Raw genomic sequence first — 23,610 nt, 5'->3', positions numbered from 1 at the left:
CGGTGTAGCACTGGGTGGCCCGGGGAGACCCCACTCTGTCCCCCAAAGCTACACTACTGGGTCTGTGCCATAAAAATGCTTTTATTTCCATAAGTAGCAAAACATAATACCATTCTAGAGAGTTGAGATCGCCCCGTCCTGCGGAATTACGAGAATGTGTCACTTATACTGCACGGAACATGGAAACAGGAAAATAAATGTGACAATAATGCAGAACTGCTGAGGGGTGAGGTGAAGGCAGGTGCCGCACTGCCGGGATGTAGCTCCGGGCCTGGCCCACAGACGGACAGGAATGGCTGCCGAAATCCCCAGTGCGCTCTTCCTGGCAGGGAGTTCCTGCTCACTTGTCTTCTTATTGTTCCCGTTCTCAATAAAGTTTTTTAAATAGAAAAAAAAATATTGGCTAGTCAGCGTTCTTTCACGACATGGCCACTAGCTGGCGCATTACTACGATTCCCACCCTCGGCCGGCTACGCATGCGCGGTCCAAGCTCCAGCAGCAGGAGGCGGGGGAGGAGGCGGCTGTGGGATTCCGTCTGGTTCCGTAGGTTGGAGGAGAGCGGAGGAAAGACACTACTACATCGGGCCGGGGAACCGGCGGAGTGCGGCCGCATTGGAGAGAATACACCGGAGCGGCGACCCCCTTTATCCATTAGCAAGATGGTCATGGCGTATTTCCTGGATAATTTCTGGGTAAGCTGTGATTTCTGCTCGCTTCCTGCCCGGTGTCCGGCCTCCTGTCCTCCCTTCCCTGCAGGCACCACTACTCGTACCTCCGGAGACGTGTGTGACAGGAGCCGCAGCCTCACACTGCCCTTATTATGGTGTGACTGACACCGACAGGGGTAGAATTAGTACATGGGCGTCATGTGTCTGTCAGTGTGCACAGTGCGTGTGACAGAGTGTGTGATAGTGTGTGCTGTGCATAGTGTGTGTGTGACAGTGTGTGCTGTGTATAGTGTGTGTGTGCTGTGTATAGTGTGTGTGTGACAGAGTGTGCTGTGTATAGTGTGTGTGTGCTGTGTAGTGTGTGTGTGTGACAGTGTGTGCTGTGTATAGTGTGTGTGTGTGGGATAGTGTGTGCTGTGTATAGTGTGTGTGTGACAGTGTGTGCTGTGTATAGTGTGTGTGACAGAGTGTGCTGTGTATAGTGTGTGTGTGTGACAGTGTGCTGTGTATAGTGTGTGTGTGAGTGTGCTGTGTATAGTGTGTCTGACAGTGTGCTGTGTGACAGTGTGCTGTGTATAGTGTGTGTGTGACAGAGTGTGCTGTGTATAGTGTGTGTGTGACAGTGTGTGCTGTGTATAGTGTGTGTGTGACAGTGTGTGCTGTGTATAGTGTGTGTGTGCTGTGTATAGTGTGTGTGTGACAGTGTGTGCTGTGTATAGTGTGTGCTGTGTATAGTGTGTGTGTGACAGTGTGTGCTGTGTATAGTGTGTGTGTGACAGTGTGTGTGTGACAGTGTGTGCTGTGTATAGTGTGTGTGACAGTGTGCTGTGTACAGTGCGTGTGTGTGACAGAGTGTACTGTGTGCAACTGTGTGTGACAGTGTGCACTGTGTGTGCACTGTGTGCTGTGTATAGTGTGTGTGTGACAGTGTGCTGTGTGACAGTGTGTGCTGTGTGCACTGTGTGTGTGCACTGTGTGTGTGTGACAGTGTGTGCTGTGTATAGTGTGTGCTGTGTATAGTGTGTGTGTGACAGTGTGTGCTGTGTATAGTGTGTGTGTGACAGTGTGTGTGTGACAGTGTGTGCTGTGTATAGTGTGTGTGACAGTGTGCTGTGTACAGTGCGTGTGTGTGACAGTGTACTGTGTGCAACTGTGTGTGACAGTGTGCACTGTGTGTGCACTGTGTGCTGTGTATAGTGTGTGTGTGTGTGACAGTGTGCTGTGTGACAGTGTGTGCTGTGTGCACTGTGTGTGTGCACTGTGTGTGTGTGACAGTGTGTGCTGTGTACAGTGCGTTTGTGTGACAGTGTGCGCTGTGTGTAACTGTGTGTGTGTCAGTGTACACTGTGTGTAACTGTGCACTGTGTGTGTGTGCACTGTGTGTAACTGTGCAGTATGTGTGTGTGCGTGCACTGTGTGTGCGTGCACTGTGTGTGTGTGCACTGTGTGTCTGTCAGTGTGCACTGTGTGTCTGTCAGTGTGCACTGTGTGTCTGTCAGTGTGCACTGTGTGTCTGTCAGTGTGCACTGTGTGTGTGACAGCGGGCACTGTGTGTGTGTGTGACAGCGGGCACTGTGTGTGTGTGTGTGACAGCGGGCACTGTGTGTGTGACAGCGGGCACTGTGTGTGTGACAGCGGGCACTGTGTGTGTGTGTGACAGCGGGCACTGTGTGTGTGTGTGACAGCGGGCACTGTGTGTGTGTGTGTGTGACAGCGGGCACTGTGTGTGTGTGTGTGTGACAGCGGGCACTGTGTGTGTGTGTGTGTGACAGCGGGCACTGTGTGTGTGTGTGACAGCGGGCACTGTGTGTGTGTGTGACAGCGGGCACTGTGTGTGTGTGTGACAGCGGGCACTGTGTGTGTGTGTGACAGCGGGCACTGTGTGTGTGTGTGACAGCGGGCACTGTGTGTGTGTGTGTGACAGCGGGCACTGTGTGTGTGTGTGTGTGACAGCGGGCACTGTGTGTGTGTGTGTGTGTGTGACAGCGGGCACTGTGTGTGTGTGTGTGTGTGACAGCGGGCACTGTGTGTGTGTGTGTGACAGCGGGCACTGTGTGTGTGTGACAGCGGGCACTGTGTGTGTGTGACAGCGGGCACTGTGTGTGTGTGACAGCGGGCACTGTGTGTGTGTGACAGCGGGCACTGTGTGTGTGTGACAGCGGGCACTGTGTGTGTGTGACAGCGGGCACTGTGTGTGTGTGACAGCGGGCACTGTGTGTGTGTGACAGCGGGCACTGTGTGTGTGTGACAGCGGGCACTGTGTGTGTGTGTGTGTGACAGCGGGCACTGTGTGTGTGTGTGTGTGACAGCGGGCACTGTGTGTGTGTGTGTGACAGCGGGCACTGTGTGTGTGTGTGTGTGACAGCGGGCACTGTGTGTGTGTGTGTGTGACAGCGGGCACTGTGTGTGCAGGGTGGATTGATTTAAATCACGCCGATTTAAATCATGATTTAAATCACGATTTAAATCAAAAGATTTTTTTCTATTTAAATCGGATCGATTTAAATCATGATTTTAATCATGATTTAAATCACTGATTTAAATCAAAAGGTTTTTTTTAATATAAATCACGATTAAAATGAGAAGTGAGAGCAGTGCGCATGTGCGCCCATAGTTACACGGACGAAACTAGGGGCAACGATCTAACGCCAGGGTGAGGGGGGGACCCCAAAGTAAGTAAAAATCTTTTTTGTTTTACTATATGGCAATAGGTAGGTGTTTAAAAGCAGCATGTCTTAATTGTATAAACTATTAATAGCCTCCACATTTTGTTCATACTGCCCCTTTAATTCCACACTTCTAGCTTGGTTTCACTTTTGGTTTAGTTTCTTTTTCCATTCAGTTGACATGCCCAAACTTGTTGGATAGTCAGCATCCTACAGAAACCTCTGGAAGAGCATGGCATTGTGAATGTTAGGCTACTTTCACACTAGCGTTAACTGCAATACGTCGCAAATGCGTCGTTTTTGCGAAACGCCGCATCCAGCAAAAGTTTTTGCTGGATACGTTGTTTCGTCATAGAGTAACATTAGCGACGCATTAGCGACGCATTTGCGACGCATTTCCAAACGGTGAATGCGTTTGGCGGCGTTTGGGCGTATGGTAGCGGTCCGTCGGGAGAAAAAAACGTTACATGTAACGTTTTTTGCTCCCGACGGTCCGCTTTTTCCGACCGCGCATGCGCAGTCGGAACTCCGCCCCCACCTCCCCGCACTTCCCCGCACATCACAATGGGGCAGCGGATGCGTGGGAAATATGCATCCGCTGCCCCCGTTGTGCGGCGGAGACCACACTAGCGTCGGGAACGTCGGCCCGACGCGCAGCGACGGGTTGTTCCCGACGCTAGTGTGAAAGTAGCCTTACACATATACAGCCTTTATTCTACTGAGTTAAACAACTCAGCTTTATCTCATGATGGAAGAACCTTTGGATGGTAAAATATTTTCCTCAAAAAGCAGTTTATTGAAAAAAATCCGATTTAAATCAAAAAAATCCGATTTAAATCAAAAAAATCCGATTTTTTTGATTTTTTTAAAAAAACATTGATTTTTATCCACCCTGTGTGTGTGTGTGTGACAGCGGGCACTGTGTGTGTGTGTGACAGCGGGCACTGTGTGTGTGTGTGACAGCGGGCACTGTGTGTGTGTGTGACAGCGGGCACTGTGTGTGTGTGTGACAGCGGGCACTGTGTGTGTGTGTGTGTGTGACAGCGGGCACTGTGTGTGTGTGTGTGACAGCGGGCACTGTGTGTGTGTGTGTGTGTGTGTGTGTGACAGCGGGCACTGTGTGTGTGTGTGTGACAGCGGGCACTGTGTGTGTGTGTGTGTGACAGCGGGCACTGTGTGTGTGTGTGTGTGACAGCGGGCACTGTGTGTGTGTGTGACAGCGGGCACTGTGTGTGTGTGTGACAGCGGGCACTGTGTGTGTGTGTGTGACAGCGGGCACTGTGTGTGTGTGTGTGACAGCGGGCACTGTGTGTGTGTGTGTGTGACAGCGGGCACTGTGTGTGTGTGTGTGTGACATCGGGCACTGTGTGTGTGTGTGACAGCGGGCACTGTGTGTGTGTGTGTGTGTGTGTGTGTGACAGCGGGCACTGTGTGTGTGACAGCGGGCACTGTGTGTGTTTGTGTGTGTGTGTGTGTGTGTGTGTGTGTGTGACAGCGGGCACTGTGTGTGTGACAGCGGGCACTGTGTGTGTGTGTGTGTGTGACAGCGGGCACTGTGTGTGTGTGTGTGACAGCGGGCACTGTGTGTGTGTGAGTGACAGCGGGCACTGTGTGTGTGTGTGTGTGTGACAGCGGGCACTGTGTGTGTGTCCTGTTCCCTGTTTGTACAGTGTTGTATACAATGACCCATCTGGCTAATGTATCCTCCTTTAAGGTTTCGGAGTTGTGGATCCCTTGGTAAAGACCATGAAAATTGCCACAAAATAAAAAGACCTCTGGGGACCGCATGGAGGATTTAAAACCCCCTAACTTTAAATTGGATTAGGCTGATTTCAAACTCAAATCACTGCATGCGGACACATCCGAATACAACGCATGTCCCTGCGTCCCCAATGTTAAAGATAGATACGCAGGGAAACGCAGGCGGCAGTAGGACAATAATGTTGTGTAAGCCTCCGGCTGTAGTGGCTGCTGTAACCTGTCAGTGTCCTGTGCATGCACTGTCACTGTCACGCTATATACAATAATGTTGTGTAAGCCCCCGGCTGTAGTAGCTGCTGTAACCTGTCAGTGTCCTGTGCATGCACTGTCACCGTCACTACATACAATAATGTTGTGTAAGCCCCCGGCTGTAGTGGCTGCTGTAACCTGTCAGTGTCCTGTGCATGCACTGTCACCGTCACTACATACAATAATGTTGTGTAAGCCCCCGGCTGTAGTGTCTGCTGTAACCTGTCAGTGTCCTGTGCATGGACTGTCACCGTCACTGCATACAATAATGTTGTGTAAGCCCCCGGCTGTAGTGGCTGTTGTAACCTGTCAATGTCCTGTGCATGCACTGTCACCGTCACTGCATACAATAATGTTGTGTAAGCCCCCGGCTGTAGTGGCTGTTGTAACCTGTCAATGTCCTGTGCATGCACTGTCACCGTCACTGCATACAATAATGTTGTGTAAGCCCCCCGGCTGTAGTAGCTGCTGTAACCTGTCTGTGTCCTGTGCATGCACTGTCACTGTCACGCTATATACAATAATGTTGTGTAAGCCCCCCGGCTGTAGTGTCTGCTGTAACCTGTCTGTGTCCTGTGCATGCACCGTCACTGTCACGCTATATACAGTAATGTTGTGTAAGCCCCCCGGCTGTAGTAGCTGCTGTAACCTGTCTGTGTCCTGTGCATGCACTGTCACTGTCACGCTATATACAGTAATGTTGTGTAAGCCCCCGGCTGTAGTGTCTGCTGTAACCTGTCAGTGTCTTGTTCATGCACTGTCACCGTCACTACATACAATAATGTTGTGTAAGCCCCCGGCTGTAGTGTCTGCTGTAACCTGTCTGTGTCCTGTGCATGCACTGTCACCGTCACTACATACAATAATGTTGTGTAAGCCCCCGGCTGTAGTGTCTGCTGTAACCTGTCTGTGTCCTGTGCATGCACTGTCACTGTCACGCTATATACAATAATGTTGTGGAAGCCCCCGGCTGTAGTGTCTGCTGTAACCTGTCAGTGTCTTGTTCATGCACTGTCACCGTCACTACATACAATAATGTTGTGTAAGCCTCCGGCTGTAGTGTCTGCTGTAACCTGTCTGTGTCCTGTGCATGCACTGTCACCGTCACTACATACAATAATGTTGTGTAAGCCCCCGGCTGTAGTAGCTGCTGTAACCTGTCTGTGTCCTGTGCATGCACTGTCACTGTCACGCTATATACAATAATGTTGTGTAAGCCCCCGGCTGTAGTGGCTGCTGTAACCTGTCTGTGTCCTGTGCATGCACTGTCACTGTCACGCTATATACAATAATGTTGTGTAAGCCCCCGCACGCCCATTACTGTATGCAGTCACGGTGGCAGACTGCATACAGTAATGGGCGTGCGGTGTCTGGAAGAAATCCCTGCATTCTGACTTCATTATTCTGGTACTTCCCTCCCCTCAGCGTCGCACTGACCTGTTCGGTGCTGTAATCCCGCGCATGCGCTATGCACATGTTTCCTATGGGCAGTGTCTGCATTGATCTTCTGCTCAGGCGCTGGCAAGTGTCTGCTGCTGAACATATACCCCATTAACGTGCTCTGTTATGAGTTTATTGGTGAAAATCTGCACCAGTTTTGCCATGTCTGTCGATGATTTGCAGGTGACCTTAAACAATTATTTATATAGGAAGTGAATGTGCCACCCTATCCAGCATGTGGCGTAGACGCCTCGCCATACCCCATGTCAGATCGAGCCAAAAAGACATCTTGAAGGATTTATTCAATGCTGTGGTTCCTGCGGTTGGGGTGGAAGATGCTACTGGTGTGGCAGTGTTAGGCATGGCTGGCAGGTGGCTCTCGCCTCCGGTGTGGACGTGAGTTGTTGGATTACCCCTCTACTCCATTAGGTGCCACTGGATTTGCCGCCTCACCTCAGTTGAATCTTGTTCTTTGTCTGTTTCCAAAATTGTCTTGTATCACATTTTCCATGAATTTTGTGTCTGAGAAAATAAATGTGACGTCCAAACAGCTGTGTGGATACTACAGCGCTGCGGATCATCAGTCACAGCGGCTCCTCTGTCCTCCACTGCAGACATTTGCTATACTTTATACTGTCAGTGCTGGTGGATTACTCTGCTGTGCTTGCTAGTAGGCACTAAATGATGGGTTTGTAGACACTGAATGCTTGTCCTGGGGGATCAGATCTGGCTGTCACAAGACAGGCCACCGCACAAGGCATTGCAGGCAGTGGCTACACCGGAGCGCTGTACTAATGGGTTACACACAGATTAGCCTTGCCACTGGTGATTAGGATGTTTCATCGTGAAGCTTCACTTTCATGAATGATCACAGCTTCGTGCAAGACGTTGGCTATGAAGCCATTTTTTCAGTTTACTTATATTCATTTGTTGATCTGGACAGAGCTCGTCTCTGGATGTATTATCTACCGGATTTCAGGGATGTCTCCAGGACTGTGGAGTCTGAGTTGGAGTCTGTATAAAATCGAACGACAGACTCCTAAAATATATAATACATTGGATACAGTAGTACAATGCAGGATGTGCTGTAAATTGTTTGTAATAATTTGGGAAAGTTGTGAAATGTGCTGTTCCTGACCTAAGGATCTGGGCTTTTAGTGGAGATGAATCTGTGCTTTATTCCCGTGCTCAGTAGTGACCAGTGCTGTGGGGTCGGGAGTCGGGGAAATTGAGGCGTCAGTCGGAGGTTTGGCTTACCGACTCCACAGCCCTGGGTGTCCCCCAGCTCTTCATAAGTGTTGTTTTTTTTATCTGGCTAGCAGTATGGTTTCATTTATTGCCACAGATTTGTTTAGATTACAATATTCATAGACAAAAAAGTGCGCTAGACTTGGTGTTCTGGTAGAGGTACCTTCATGTAACAGATCCTAAGAAGATCAGCTGAAAGTGTGCTCTTCAGACTTTGGTGGGCATTTCACTTTATGTAGAGCAAAACAATCCATTCCCATTACAAAACCGTGAATTGAAATGCATGTGTTTGATTTGGTAATCGGCTTGAATGGACTTGTTTTTTTACCTGCATTGATGGACTTTTGAAAACATTCTTAAGGTACCTTCACACGAAACGACTTTGTAACGATATCGCTAGCGATCCGTGACGTTGCAGCGTCCTCGCTAGCGATATCGTTTAGTTTGACACGCAGCAGCGATCAGGATCCTGCTGTGATGTCGCTGGTCGCTGAATAAAGTCCAGAACTTTATTTGGTCGTCCGATTGCCGTGTATCGTTGTTTGAAAGCAAAAGCAACGATACCAGCGATGTTTTACACTGGTAACCAGGGTAAACATCGGGTTACCAAGCGCAGGGCCGCGCTTAGTAACCCGATGTTTACCCTGGTTACCAGCGTAAAAGTAAAAAAAACAAACAGTACATACTCACCTGCGCGTCCCCCAGCGTCTGCTTCCTGACACTTACTGAGCGCCGGCCCTAAAGTGAAAGTGAAAGCGCGGTGACGTCACCGCTGTGCTGTTAGGGCCGGAGCTCAGTCAGTGTCAGGAAGCAGACGCCGGGGGACGCGCAGGTGAGCATGTACTGTTTTTTTTTTTTTACTTTTACGCTGGTAACCAGGGTAAACATCGGGTTACTAAGCGCGGCCCTGCGCTTAGCAACCCGATGTTTACCCTGGTTACCCGGGGACCTCGGCATCGTTGGTCGCTGGAGAGCGGTCTGTGTGACAGCTCCCCAGCGATCAAACAGCGACGCTGCAGCGATCGGCATCGTTGTCGCTATCGCTGCAGCGTCGCTTCGTGTGAAGGTACCTTTAGGGCTCCTTAAGAGGCCAGTGTGTCTGGTAGGTGTGGTGACAGTTTTCACACGTACCGGAGACACGTACACACTAGAAACATTCAAGTGAATGGGTCTGTGCTCATGTCAGTGTGTTCCCACGGACCGTGTGTCCGTCTGCAAAATACAGCAGCACAAGCCTGGTAACGTCCCGCACATGGATGACACACATGACATCCGTGTGTAATCATTGTGACACGTACCAGCGCCTGGGAATCAGCAGTACTGTTAGCCCCCGCCGGGTGCTGAGACTGCTCTCATCATTCTCCCTGTTCTGCCGGCGATCAGCCACTGCCTCTGCTATAAATAAATAAAAAAAAATGCCATAGGGTTCCCCTGTATTTTTGTTAACCAGCAAGGCAAAACTGACAGCTGTACAATCTGCAGCAGAAGGTTACATGCAGATTTTGGATTAAGGGTAAGTTCACACAGGGCGTTTTTGCTGCTTTTTTTATGCTAATGTTTAGTTGCTTTTTACAGTACCAGCAAAGCCTATGAGATTTCAGAAATTTCATGCACACAGATTGGTTTTGTAGCGTTTTTTTTTACATAGGGCATGTCACTTCTTTTTCAGCGGTTTTCCAGCGTTTTTCACCTTGTCACTGTCCGTTTTTTTTACTTAGACAAAAAACGTTACTTTGTTCGTTGTCTCCAGCTGCCAGATCAACAATTTTCGACGGACCCGACGAATGAAACGTGAGGCCATCCGTCGGTAATACAAGTCGATGAGAAAAAAATATATATAAAGGCAAAATATTCACCAAACTGTGTACATTTCTGCACTGAGATTCTGCGGGCTAAGGTTCTCCATTTGCGGTATGTGAATTTGCTTTTGTTAAATCTCATCCACGCTACAGCACAGAAGATTTTCAGCCTGGAAAATCCAAAATGACAATCTGCTAGGTATCCTCCTAACCATTTCCACAACCCTAATCTTGGGTAGTCTGCTTCATCTGAAGAGTCTGGTGTCTGTTTACTGAGGTTTATGGATTTGCACATGGCTAATGCTTTTATATGGTGGAGTGATATAATAGGTTACTGTGTGCTGACTTGTGTCTGATGTCATGTTTGGACTATATTCCCTGGCAAAGCCCCCTGCTTTTATTGACTTTCTGCCATTGACTGGTGGGATAATGTTACAGGATATGTATGTATCAAATACTTCTCTAGGCTTGGAGCCCCTGTAACAAAAGCATTTGTTTTACAAGGAGTAGAGGAGTGTAGCATTGTTTCTCTGGATAGGGCACATGTACAGTAATCCATAGGGAAATCCACATTTAACTCATCTGAAGTCTTTTGACTTCTTCTTTTCTGAAGTTTTAGTTCCATAAAATGACACCTGAAGGGCCTGCTATCCACTACTGCTGTGTACTTATCCGATTCAGCCGGGATTAAAAGCTGTAGGTGTTGGATGAAGAACACGTGCACCTGGAAGATGAGCAGATGGTGCTCAGTAGCTGATCTCCTCGTGCCCAGAGTTGCTGCACTTGAACACTTTATTGCCAAACTTCCCACTATGCTAGCCACATGGCTGTAATGTTATCCGGCAATGGTCCGGCATCCTAAAGCAGGAAGAGTCTACAAGTATTTGCCACCAGTGCCTCTAAAATACCAAGGATGACTACGCTGGTCAGAAAGGAGCAATGTCACTGGAGACAGGATCTGCAACATTTTTATACTGTGGGATGTTCAATAATTTTTAGTAGGGGATTCTGTCCCCACCTTTTAAAAAGTGTTTCTGAAGCTAAAAAAAAAGACAAGACAAAGCCACAGTGAACCCATAGTAATGTGGCATATCATTTGGGCTGCATTTACACATCCCTGTGTCACCATTCAAGTACGGACCGAGGGTCACGGACCGGCTGTGGGTCTCCTCACCCAGCTTCATAGGCCTCCAAGTTTGGGACAGGAGAACCACAGATGTGTGAATGTTCTGATACAAAAAGTTAATATAAATGATAATAAATTAGTTCAGACTACAGTCATGGCCAGAAGTTTGGAGAATTAATTTATTGTTTTTAGCAAAGCTTTCTACTTCAGTGTTTCTAAATCTACCAACTCTGCGTATTACTGTGTGATGTACTATTATAAGCGTCTCATAAGTTTTTAACTTTTTTTTTTTTTTTTTTTTACTGACAAATCAATTAAGATGATTGAAAAACTCAATATTTATGGTATTGTTCCTTATTTTTCAAGACTTCTGCCCTTCGCCCTGGAAGCTGGATATTAGCTCCTGGGCCAGATCCTGACTCATGGCCGCCCATTCTTGTCTAATCACATATATTAGAGAACTACATTGTATGCAATTTCCTTTTATAGTATCCAAGCCTGATCTAAAGGCTGAGTCACACATAACGATATCGTTAACGATATCGTTGCAACGTCACGCTTTTGGTGGCGTAGCAACGATCCCGCTAACGATCTCATTATGTGTGACAGCGACCAACGATCAGGCCCCTGCTGGGAGATCGTTGGTCGTTGGGGAATGATCAGGACCGGTTTTTGGTGTGTGACGCCGATCCAGCGGTGTTTACTTATAACCAGGGTAAATATCGGGTTACTAAGTGCAGGTCCGCGCTTAGTAACCCGATATTTACCCTGGTTACCATTGTAAAAGTTAAAAAAAAAAAACAGTACATACTCACATTCTGATGTCTGTCACGTCCCCCGGCGTCCACAGGGTTAAAACTGCTTTCGACAGAAGCGTTGCTAATGCACGCGCTGCTGCCGAGAGCTTCCCTGCACTGACTGTGTCAGCGCCGGCCGTAAAGCAGAGCACAGCGGTGACGTCACCGCTGTTACTGCCGGCGCTGACAGTCAGTGCAAGGAAGCTCTCGGCAGCAGCGCGTGCATTAGCAGCGCTCTTGCCGAAAGCAGTTTTAACCCTGTGGACGCCGGCATCAGAATGTGAGTATGTAGTGTTTTTTTTTTTTTTTTTTTTACTTTTACAATGGTAACCAGGGTAAATATCGGGTTACTAAGCGTGGCCCTGCACTTAGTAACCCGATGTTTACCCTGGTTACCTGGGTGCTGCAGGGGGACTTCGGCATCGTTGAAGACAGTTTCAACGATGCCGAAGTCGTTCCCCTGATCGTTGGTCGCTGGAGAGAGCTGTCTGTGTGACAGCTCCCCAGCGACCACACAACGACTTACCAACGATCACAGCCAGGTCGTATCGCTGGTCGTGATCGTTGGTAAGTCGTTTAAGGTACCGTCACACTAAGTGACGCTGCAGCGATACAGACAACGATGCCGATCGCTGCAGCGTCGCTGTTTGGTCGCTGGAGAGCTGTCACACAGACCGCTCTCCAGCGACCAACGATGCCGAGGTCCCTGGGTAACCAGGGTAAACATCGGGTTGCTAAGCAGGGCCGCGCTTAGTAACCCGATGTTTACCCTGGTTACCAGTGTAAAATGTAAAAAAAACAAACACTACATACTCACCTTCGCGTCCCCCGGCGTCCGCTTCCTGCACTGACTGAATGCCAGCCCTAACAGCAGAGCGGTGACGTCACCGCTGTGCTGTGCTTTCACTTTACGGCCGGCGCTCAGTCAGTGCAGGAAGCGGACGTGGGGGACGCGAAGGTGAGTATGTACTGTTTGTTTTTTTACATTTTACACTGGTAACCAGGGTAAACATCGGGTTACTAAGCGCGGCCCTGTAACCCGATATTTACCCTGGTTACCATTGTAAAACATCGCTGGTATCGTTGCTTTTGCTGTCAAACACAACGATACACGGCGATCTGACGACCAAATAAAGTTCTGAACTTTAATCAACGACCAGCGATATGACAGCAGGATCCTGATCGCTGCTGTGTGTCAAACACAACGATATCGCTATCCAGGACGCTGCAACGTCACGGATCGCTAGCGATATCGTTTAGTGTGATGGTACCTTTAGTGTGACTCCAGCTTAAGCCAAACTCAGACTAGCGTCTGTAGTCGGACAATGGACTGCTGCTTACAGTTGTGTGTAATTTGTCTTTATTTATGTTGGACTCCTAAACTATCCTGTTACCTGTGGATGGGCTCTAATGAAACCATAGCTGTCTCTGCTGTAGAAACGGCATAATAGCCTTTAAAGATATTCTTGCTAAATTCTTTTAAGATCCGCTACCCCCTGTGGTTCTACAAAAAAAAAAATCTATCTTGAAACGGATTATCTGAAATCGGGCTTTTGGAAACATTTATGTATAGCTGGAATGAGAACCAGCCTAAACAACACAAGGCTCCAGACTCGAGTCAGTGTGTAGATAGTGTGGAGTTGTATATTCTAGAGGCTTCTTACTGCTGGTTTGTATGGGTGTTATTCTTAGAATGACAGTGTGGTCTCCTACCTAAACTCTTTAGAAATGATGCTTTAGCATGAAAACTGCAATTATTAGACCATATACGGTAAGTCAGGACTGGACAGCTCTTACTAGTTTTTTAGGAGCCAGCAATGACACACTTTGCAAGGCTGAGCTCACACAACTTGATGTTCAGGTGTTTTATACACTTTGCTGCACATCACACCAAAACTCTTGCATAAAATTTAATGTTGGACCTTTCTTGAGTATCGCCAACAGGGCAACAAGGATGTGTGTGTTCCCTACAATACATAGCGATGCACACCTTTCGTAGTAACAATATGGTGCCACATTTTCCCCTACATCTGTGTGACCCTCCTATCCCGGCTGTTGATCTTTGACATGTTATATCACTCCATAGCCTGTGCACAGTGTGACCCTGTCTGTATTGATATGACGTGATCTCCCTCCATTCTGTAATATGTTATATCACTTCGGAGCCTGTGTACAGTGTGACCCCGGCTGTACCGGTATTCGCCCAATTTTCTGTGTGTGAATATAACCTTAGCCTTCTTTAATAAACTGTTATTTTGCATGTGTAAGCAATTTTCCATGTGGGCTTTCATGGCTGTGGGCATTCTGTTTGGGCATTTTTCATGGGACCACCCGATGGCAATATCAGTAGGGTCCTTCTATCACCTGAGAGCAGTAGCAGTAGAGGCCCTCTAGCCCCCAGTGGCAATAGCAGTAGGGTCCTTCTATCACCTGATGGCAGTAGAGTTTCTCTAGCCCCCAGTGGAAATTTCAGTAGGGTCCTTCCATCACCTGATGGCAGTAGAGGTCCTCTAGCCCCCAGTGGCAATAGCAGTAGGGTCCTTCTGTCACCTGATGGCAGTAGAGGTTCTCTAGCCCCCAGTGGCAATAGCAGTAGGGTCCTTCTATCACCTGATGGCAGTAGAGGTCCTCTAGCCCCCAGTGGCAATAGCAGTAGGGTCCTTCTGTCATCTGATGGCAGTAGAGGTACTCTAGCCCCTAGTGGCAATAGCAGTAGGGTCCTTCTATCACCTGATGGCAGTAGAGGTCCTCTAGCCCCCAGTGGCAATAGCAGTAGGGTCCTTCTATCACCTGATGGCAGTAGAGGTCCTCTAGCCCCCAGTGGCAATAGCAGTAGGGTCCTTCTGTCATCTGATGGCAGTAGAGGTACTCTAGCCCCCAGTGGCAATAGCAGTAGGGTCCTTCTGTCACCCGATGGCAGTAGCAGTAGAGATCCTTTAGCCCCAGTGGGAATTTCAGTAGGGTCCTTCTATCACCTGATGGCAATAGCAGTAGAGGCCCTCTAGCCCCAGTGGCAAAAGCAGTAGGGTCCTTCTGTCACCCAATGGCAGTGGGGGACCCTCTAGCCTACAGTGGCAATAGTAGTAGAGTCCTTCTGTCACCCGATGGCAGTAGCAGTAGAGGTCCTCTAGCCTACAGTGGCAATAGCAGTAGGGTCCTTCTGTCACCTGATGGCAGTAGCAGTAGAGGTCCTCTAGCCCCAGTGGCAATAGCAGTAGGGTCCTTCTGTCACCCGATGGCAGTAGCAGTAGAGGTCCTCTATCCATCAGTGGCAATATCAATAAGAACATTCAGCATTTTTCTGTCCTTTTTAGTTTAATCTGTCCTTATATAACAAGTACAGGTTCGCCGGTGCTGTCCACATATTAATTAAAGTCTTGTTCTTTCTCATAGAGAGCCGCCCTCCTGTGTCCTAATCCTAGAGAAAGACAAGGTGCGCCTTAGTTTTGACAGCCGGTATGAGTGTAAGGTATATGACACATCTATTAACTGGTTTGACAGTTTTGTGCTGGTGACCACTGGAGGACGACCTTTCCATTAAAGGCAAAGTGTATTTAAAAATTCCAGTAGCCATAGCACATGGATCTCTGCCGCTGGCATCTCACTATATTTTCTGTTAAAGGAAATTAGGAAGTCTGGCCATTGAAAGAAAAATAAAGTTGTTGCCAAAATATGCACCAATAGCTGCTTGTTAGTTCTGTCCGCCACAGAAGAAAAACGCACACTACATTAAAGGAGTTTTATGCAAGTTTACAAAACTTGCAAAAAAATATAAAGACCTAAGCAATCCTTACTAGGCAAAGCCCCCGCTGCTCAGGTGCTGCCCATCGGTCCTAATTGTGATGATGTCTTGCACTTATTTCTCTTGTCCAGTCGCTGGGCTTAGCAGTCCTGTGCCACACATACCACAATCTTTAAGACAGGCATACAATTATGGGTAGCTGTCAGTACGTCGCTGGTGTTAGCAGGTGATCTGCTGCAAACCATAATGAACGTGCAGAGAAACCATTGTGACCATTGGTACACATAAAATGATTGTTAGTCCTGGGTCTACCGAGTGTATAAATCGGGCAAGTGCTATCTCCGTCTCCTCCTCGCAGTGTCCTCTGATTCTCTCATCTAAGACAATCGGATCACACTGCTGACTCTCTGATCATGAATGTCATTGGCATAATCGACCCCATGGTCTCGGATGAGAGAATCTACAGTCGTGCCACCCTCGCTTTCAAGTAACAATTGACATCTATATTGTCGAGCCGCACTTATTGTTGGCCAAACATCCGCTCGCGTAATAAGACTGGTGGGATGTCCCTTCCCGATTTTTTTTTTTTTTTTTAAATTTTTTATTTATATATATTTTTTTCAGCTAATATTTCCAACCTTGAGGTAGATGTGCTACACAACGTCTTGCGTCTGAGATTGTTAATGATAGTTTAAGATATAACGTAGTTCTAATCTTGGTAAAATGGACACATACAGAGAATTCACATGATCAGGTCTCATGAAAGTCGCTGTCTTTGTAATTTGTGAGCTGTAATGTGGACCTCCAAGGTGTCTCAATAATATTACATTGAGCTGCTTTGTAACTATCGACGTCAGAGGTCTCCATAAAACCAAACATGGCGTATGTGTCTCCATTTATACTATAGAGCGAGTATAGTGCAGGGGTGCACTCGGGATTTGCATTGTCGATTCTACTGAATAGCATCATAGACCGTCAGCGGTCCATGCTGCCAGCTGCTCATGTGCATGTACAAGCAGGCATTGCATCTTGTGGTCTTCCAAGCTCCCGGACCCAGTAATGGAGCCAACGATATAGGATGCAATGTTCTTCTACAGACCTGGCTCCCCAGACTGGATACAGGGCCATAGGCGACTGCCGGATGCAGGCTCTCCAAATATGAGCAGGACAGATCGCACCCTGTGTATGGACAGAAGCTGTGGAGCAATGTTTTTAGTATGTCTGGATCTGTGCAGACTTTTATATGATCAAACTGACTGTAGCACAATGTAACCTTATGAAATTGGACTACTGATTTAGTTCACTTAGAATTTAAACCCTTTTCTTTAATACCAGTACCACTTTTCCATATTTATGTAGTCCCTTATACACATTAAGCCAATGTTGGCTGACTCACCAATAGCATTGGGCTCGGCTGTCTAATGTATATGGGGGCGCTTGCTGACTGATGGGGAGAGATGTGCATGTCGGATTTCGGACTGTTGATTGCATTGTTCTCCTGGAGATAAGCCACCAGCCGACGTATCAGTTGGCGGTTTTCTTATAGAGTACACAGGATTGATCGGCCAAGCAATCGCTGCTATGTCTGGGAATGTCGGCCAAACATTTGGTCAAGGCATTGTTTATCTGGTAGCCATCTAAGGTGCATGGCCAGGCTTGCTCTCTTAAGCCACCCATACACTTTAGATAACTGGCCAAGTGTTCCTGTGTTTTGTATGACAGGGATGTCGTCAGACATCTTTGGCAGCTCATTATCTTTTAGAGAACAAAAGAACCAACAATCAGAAGTCATGCATGCCAAATTATCTATCAGGAGGCCCTCAAACACATTAGATTGTCAGATGACCCTGCTGATATTACCAGACTTAGTCTTTAGTGTGGGGGCCTTTAGGCTTGTTATGCAGTTTATCTTTAGTCTCTCTAGTTCTTGAGCTCATTATAAGATCAGCATTTCTTCACATCCCGTACTGACTGGGATACATATATCCTGGAGACTAAAGGTACCTTCACACGAAGCGACGCTGCAGCGATAGCGACAACGATGCCGATCGCTGCAGCGTCGCTGTTTGATCGCTGGAGAGCTGTCACACAGACCGCTCTCCAGCGACCAACGATGCCGAGGTCCCCGGGTAACCAGGGTAAACATCGGGTTGCTAAGCGCAGGGCCGCGCTTAGTAACCCGATGTTTACCCTGGTTACCAGTGTAAAATATCGCTGGTATCGTTGCTTTTGCTTTCAAACACAATGATACACAGCGATCGGACGACCAAATAAAGTTCTGGACTTTATTCAGCGACCAGCGACATCACAGCAGGATCCTGATCGCTGCTGCGTGTCAAACGAAACGATATCGCTAGACAGGACGCTGCAACGTCACGGATCGCTAGCGATGTCGTTTCGTGTGAAGGTACCTTTAGTCTTTATAAGCTTGTTATCCATCTTCACATGATAGTTATAGAGCGTGGACCTGTCACCGTACCTGTTCCTCAGGTGTTTCGTGTGTATTCTATTCATGGGGCTGCTTATCCTGATGGGCATAATACACACAAAAATGGGAAGAGCAGAAAACACTACTTAAACTTGCTGTTTTATCATAGAAGTAAAAGGAAAGAGGGACTCCTAGTGCTATTGCCGCATCAGTGACCCAAACTTAGCATGCTATTTTGCCTGCACGGTGAGCAAGGTTGATATGCTGTGATTTGTTGTTCTCATTTGACAAAAAATGCATCAAAAAGTGATTGAAAAGTCATATATGCCCAAAAATCCCATCAATTAAAGCCTCAGCTCATTCCACCAAAACAAGAGTTATGGCTGGCAGAATATGCGACACAAACACAATTTACTTTTTATTATCTACTTGTCTTGTACAGCAGTTTTAAAACAAAAATAAACTATATAAATTGAGTATTGCCATCTTCTTACTGACCTCATATCATTTATACTGTCTATAAAAATACCGTTTGTGCTACAAATCTACTGTGTGTAGAAAACGTCTGATGCACAAATGCTCTGGAGCACATGGCTTTATTATGGGTGTACATAGACTTCTATGTTCAGACGCCTCTGACTTGATTGATGAAAGGGAGACCTCGGTGATATACTCCATGGGATGCATTTTTTCGGTTTATATCTACATTCACCGTAACTAAAGTTCCTTATTTCTTTATACTATTACTGTAAGTGAAGTAATCGCCCAGAATTTGTGCAGAGATTACACAATCATTGCTTTCCGCTTTTTGTGAAACGGCCATGACTGTACACTTATGTAATGTCAATGTGTTGTACAGATAGAACCATTAGGGCTCGTTCACACAGCTATCTTTTTGCGTGTGAGTGATATCTGTGTTTTTCAGGAATATCACTCATGCCTGTGCAGTCTTTGGGGCAGTTCACATGTCTGATTTAGTTTTTTGTGCACCCAGTGATCCATGCAAAATTGAGGAGATAGATCCGATGTTGATCTGAATGTCAGATAAAACTCAGCAGTGAAAGTCTATGGGTCCATGAAAAAAGATTTTAGATTTTCACTGACCAATAGGAAAAGGTGGAAAAATGTTTTCTTGTTTTTTCAGAGAAAATCTGATCAAAAACACTAATGAAACTCAGACTAATTTTCAAAATTGCTGCTGTGTGCATGACCCGTGTTTAGCATGGTTACTACATGTAGTAGAAGCAGAATGATGTAACTAAGGCAAGCTGGGAGAATTCTCCTGGAGCCGGCGGTCATGTAACCTCAAGTATCCATCCAGCCTCACTCACTACACTTGCGCTGAGGAAGGCTGTGCCCATCTAGTCTGCAGTCACATAGATTAACTGAAGGCTTGTAGTGTAAGACCGAAGAACCCCTTTAACAGTTCAAAATCAGATATCATGATGATGATGAACATGTCAAGGGATAGCGTGTTCTGTGCGGGACCAGCGTGTTCTGTGTGCGGCGGGGCCGGCGTGTTCTGTGTGCGGTAGGGGCCGGCGTGTTCTGTGTGCGGTAGGGGCCGGCGTGTTGAGCCCTTGATTGCTTTTTGGGGGGATTGTTATTTTATAGTTGCTATGGCAGCTTGTGTAAGATTTGGTGTCATAATCTATTTTGAGCCATTTTTGGCAACTTCAGGTGTAAATTCCCTTTGACGTCAATAAGGAGCTGTGCCAGCTGCTTCAGGGCCTGGAAATGAACCCTTTATGACAGTGTGGATGCATGTAAGGGGCAGAGGAAAATTGCTGTACATTTAATGGAAACAAGTCTCATTGTAACCAAAAAGCTGCTTTGCTGAAGAGCGGTACTTCGAATATCCTCCGGATCCTAGCACTATCATCTTATAAATCCTTCTTTTTTTTTTTTTTACTTTGGCATCTTATATCTGATGGAGATTTATGGTATTCCGTTGCAGTTTTAGGACTTGTTCACACTCTCCATCCCCCCGCCCCCCCAGTGCGTTTTGTTTTTTAAGCGTCATTTGAATAGTTAAAGGGAAGCTACCCTCAAAAAAAAAAATACCATCTGTCTAAATAATCAGGTTTTGTGTTACATGTGTTTTTTTTTTTTTTTTTGTTTTATTGTAATATTAATTGAAAAATGTTCATGTTTTACAAAATATAGACTTGGGAGTAAAAACAAAACTTCTCCCAGTATCCGTTGTTTCAGATGCTGCACATCTCGTATCTTCACAGCATAGACGACCACATTATGGAGGTCAAGTCCGAGCATTCCTACATGAACAGTTTCCTGGAAAGTGGATTGGTCGTCTTGGGCCAGTTGAATGGCCACCAAGGTCTCCCGACCTGACCACCTTAGACTTTTATCTCTGGGGTCATCTGAAGGCAATTGTCTATGCTGTAAAGATACGAGATGTGCAGCATCTGAAACAATGGATCTGCAAGTCTGTGCTAGCATTTCTTCTGCGGTGTTGTTATCAGTGTGTCAAGAGTGGGAGAAGAGGGTTGCTTTGACAATCCAACACAATGGGCAGCACTTTGAAAACATTTTATAAGTGGTCATAAACTTGTATATAACTCATGAAAGAATAAACGTTAAAACAAAGCACACCTTTGTTTATCTTGTGAAATTCTCAATAAGTTTGATGTGTCGCATGACCCTCTTCCCATTGAAAAAAATAAAGTTGGATCCAAAATGGCCAACTTCAAAATGGCCACCATGGTTACCGCTCTTCTTGAAAAGTTTTCCCCCTCCCATATACTAATGTGCCACAAACAGGAAGTTGATATCGCCAACCACTCCTATTTTACAGTTATATGATAAAGTTTGGGCACCCCTATTAATCTTAAGCTTAATGTTTTATAAAAATTGTTTTTTTTTGCAACAGCTATTTCAGTTTCGTATATCTAATAACTGTTGGACACAGTAATGTTTCTGCCTTGAAATGAGGTTTATTGTACTAACAGAAAATGTGCAATCTGCGTTCAAACAAAATTTGACAGGTGCATAAGTATGGGCACCTCACCAGAAAAGTGACATTAATATTTAGTAGATCCTCCTTTTGCAAAAATAACAGCCTCTAGTCGCTTCCTGTAGCTTTTAATGAGATCCTGGATGAAGGTATTTTTGACCATCCCTCTTTACAAAACAATTCCAGTTCAGTTAAGTTTGATGGTCGCCGAGCATGGACAGCCCTCTTCAAATGATCCCACAGATGTTCAATGATATTAATTAATAGGGGTGCCCAAACTTTTTCATATAACTGTATTTAGGTGTATCCATATTAATGGCCCACCCTGTAGAATGTTGTGGCCTGTTCATATCAATCTCATAGAGATTGTATATTTAACATGGCCCAAAAGGAATCCCAAGGAGACCAAACAAGGTTAAATCTCTCTACAGTATTGTCAGTAACAAAGCCCTTAACGAACAGAGCCACATAATAGCACAGCAGATCTGAAAAAACAATAAGGTCCCTGTGTGTGCAAAACGGACTATCAACCCCGATCACTAATCACAATGCACAAAAATCTACACAACAAAATGACAAAAGGGTCCAAAAAGTATGTAGAAAAATACAAATTTTATTCATTAAAAATGCCAAATTAGGTCAAACTTCAAAGTGCAAAAGAAAGATGTGCAACAGATTGAATATACATTATGGAAAGTTGTAAGAGTAGGGACGCGCCAGGACATTGGAAATGAACGAGGCAAATAGTATAACCTCATACCAGGGCAAAAGAAGTATCTATTCAACCATGTAAAACCCAAACAAAGAAGGGGTTAACAAGAATTAGAGCCCTTCACATGCCTTCCCTCAGTGCCGCAGTGGATACATACAGCACCATACATAATATAGGGTGACCGCCTTAGAGTAAATGTATAGCCATAATTACCAAAGTGCAGGCGATTCCCGGCACCAACACACCAATGGCACGGCGCGTCCGCCCCGACGCGCGTTTCTGACTTCATGGTGTCGCTTAATGACAATACATTGAACATCTATGTAACTTTTCAATAAGATAGTGACACTGTGGAGTTTCTTGATGTCACACTAAAACGGGATGTACATGGAGAGATACAGACAGATATCTTCCGGAAACCCACTTCCACTAATATGCACCTGCATGCAACTTCCTCCCACCCTGGTCACATGGTTCAGCCCATCCCCAAAGGCCAATTTTTGCGCCTTCGCAGGTTGTGCTCAACTGATGCTGACTTTTTCAGACAGGCGGAGGATCTTAAAGGCTAATTGAGCGTGGTTACAGCAATCGCAAGATAAAGAAAGCCTATAATAGGGCAAGATTTGCATCTCGGCATACATTGCTATATGAAGCTAGGACGGACAGAAATAATAAGGATGTGGTTCGGTTTATTACTAAATTCCATTCCCATTTCCCTCATATGAGAAGGGCATTGGAGAGGTCTTGGCACATGCTTAAAGCGGATCCGATAATTTCCAGATTCCTTTCTGAGAGGGCATCCGTCACAGCGAGGCGAACCAGAAACTTACGGGACCTTTTGGTCCACAGTCATTATGCAAGTGAAACAACTATCACCTTTTTGGATAAAATTCTTGTTAACCCCTTGTTTGGGTTTTACATGGTTGAATAGATACTTCTTTTGCCCTGGTATGAGGTTATACTATTTGCCTCGTTCATTTCCAATGTCCTGGCGCGTCCCTACTCTTACAACTTTCCATAATGTATATTCAATCTGTTGCACATCTTTCTTTTGCACTTTGAAGTTTGGCCTAATTTGGCTTTTTTAATGAATAAAATTTGTATTTTTCTACATACTTTTTGGACCCTTTTGTCATTTTGTTGTGTAGATTTTTGAGTATTGTCAGTAAGGGTTGCCCGGTACTCAAAATTCCTGCTATCCTTGATGTGAGAATATAGATGTAGTTGGGAAGGAGGAGAGGTTTGCTTCCAATGGTAGGCAATCAAACAGCACGCTGCTGTCAACATATATAAAAGCTATCTAATGCATCTCTTGGATATGGACTCAGGAAAATATTTAATAGAAAGAGCTGAGGATGTAGAGAGACATCTACTCCGAAAACTTGCTTAGTGAGGAGTTGGGCTTTCATCCAAAATGGTTTAATCATAGGGCGGTCCCCAAAAAATATGAAAAATAGAACCTCTAGATAGGGTGCACTGGGTCTTTGTGGATTACATAAGGCAACCACTGATTCATAAGTATTTTAACTTATGAACTGAGAAGGGAAATCAGTTTATAGTTTTTACAGTCTAGTCTATCCTTGCCTGGTTTGGGAATCAATGTTATAAAGGAGTGTAGCATGGAGTCAGGGATCTGGCCTCCCTTTAGAAAAGAATTGAAAAGGGGAAAGTTCATCTTGGAAGATCTTATAGTATAAGTAGGACAGACCATCAGGTCCTGGGGTCTTCCCATTGGAAGGTTATAGATTACATCCTTAATTTCTTCTTTAGTAATTACATCATTTAATGATGCCATTACTTCTGAGGAAAGAGAAGGCAACTGACTAGTCCAAGAATGAACAAATAAGGTTACTTCAGGCTTGTGGGTTAGATGGGAGAGTAGAAGGAACAAATAAAGTGGTGAAAAATAGTCATGAACGAATGTCTGCAATTTCTTTAGGGTTATGTGTAATTTATATTGCGTAAGATAATCAAATTTTTAACATTCGGAAAAGAAGGGA

General features: G+C 45.9%; 1 protein-coding gene across 1 annotated transcript in view; it reads left to right on the top strand.

The window, feature by feature from the left end:
• Window positions 1–427: 427 nt before the first annotated feature.
• The window catches only part of FCHO2 (FCH and mu domain containing endocytic adaptor 2), a 138,727-nt gene continuing 115,544 nt past the window's right edge, over window positions 428–23,610 (top strand). The window contains exon 1 of the mRNA XM_077287864.1: window positions 428–692. Coding sequence (XP_077143979.1) covers window positions 477–692 — 216 coding nt within the window. The 5' untranslated portion in view covers window positions 428–476. The remainder of the gene's footprint in view (window positions 693–23,610) is intronic.

The sequence above is a fragment of the Ranitomeya variabilis genome, chromosome 1 (genome assembly GCF_051348905.1).
Source record: "Ranitomeya variabilis isolate aRanVar5 chromosome 1, aRanVar5.hap1, whole genome shotgun sequence".
NCBI lineage: Eukaryota > Metazoa > Chordata > Amphibia > Anura > Dendrobatidae > Ranitomeya > Ranitomeya variabilis.
This window is presented reverse-complemented; position numbering and strand designations above follow the sequence as displayed.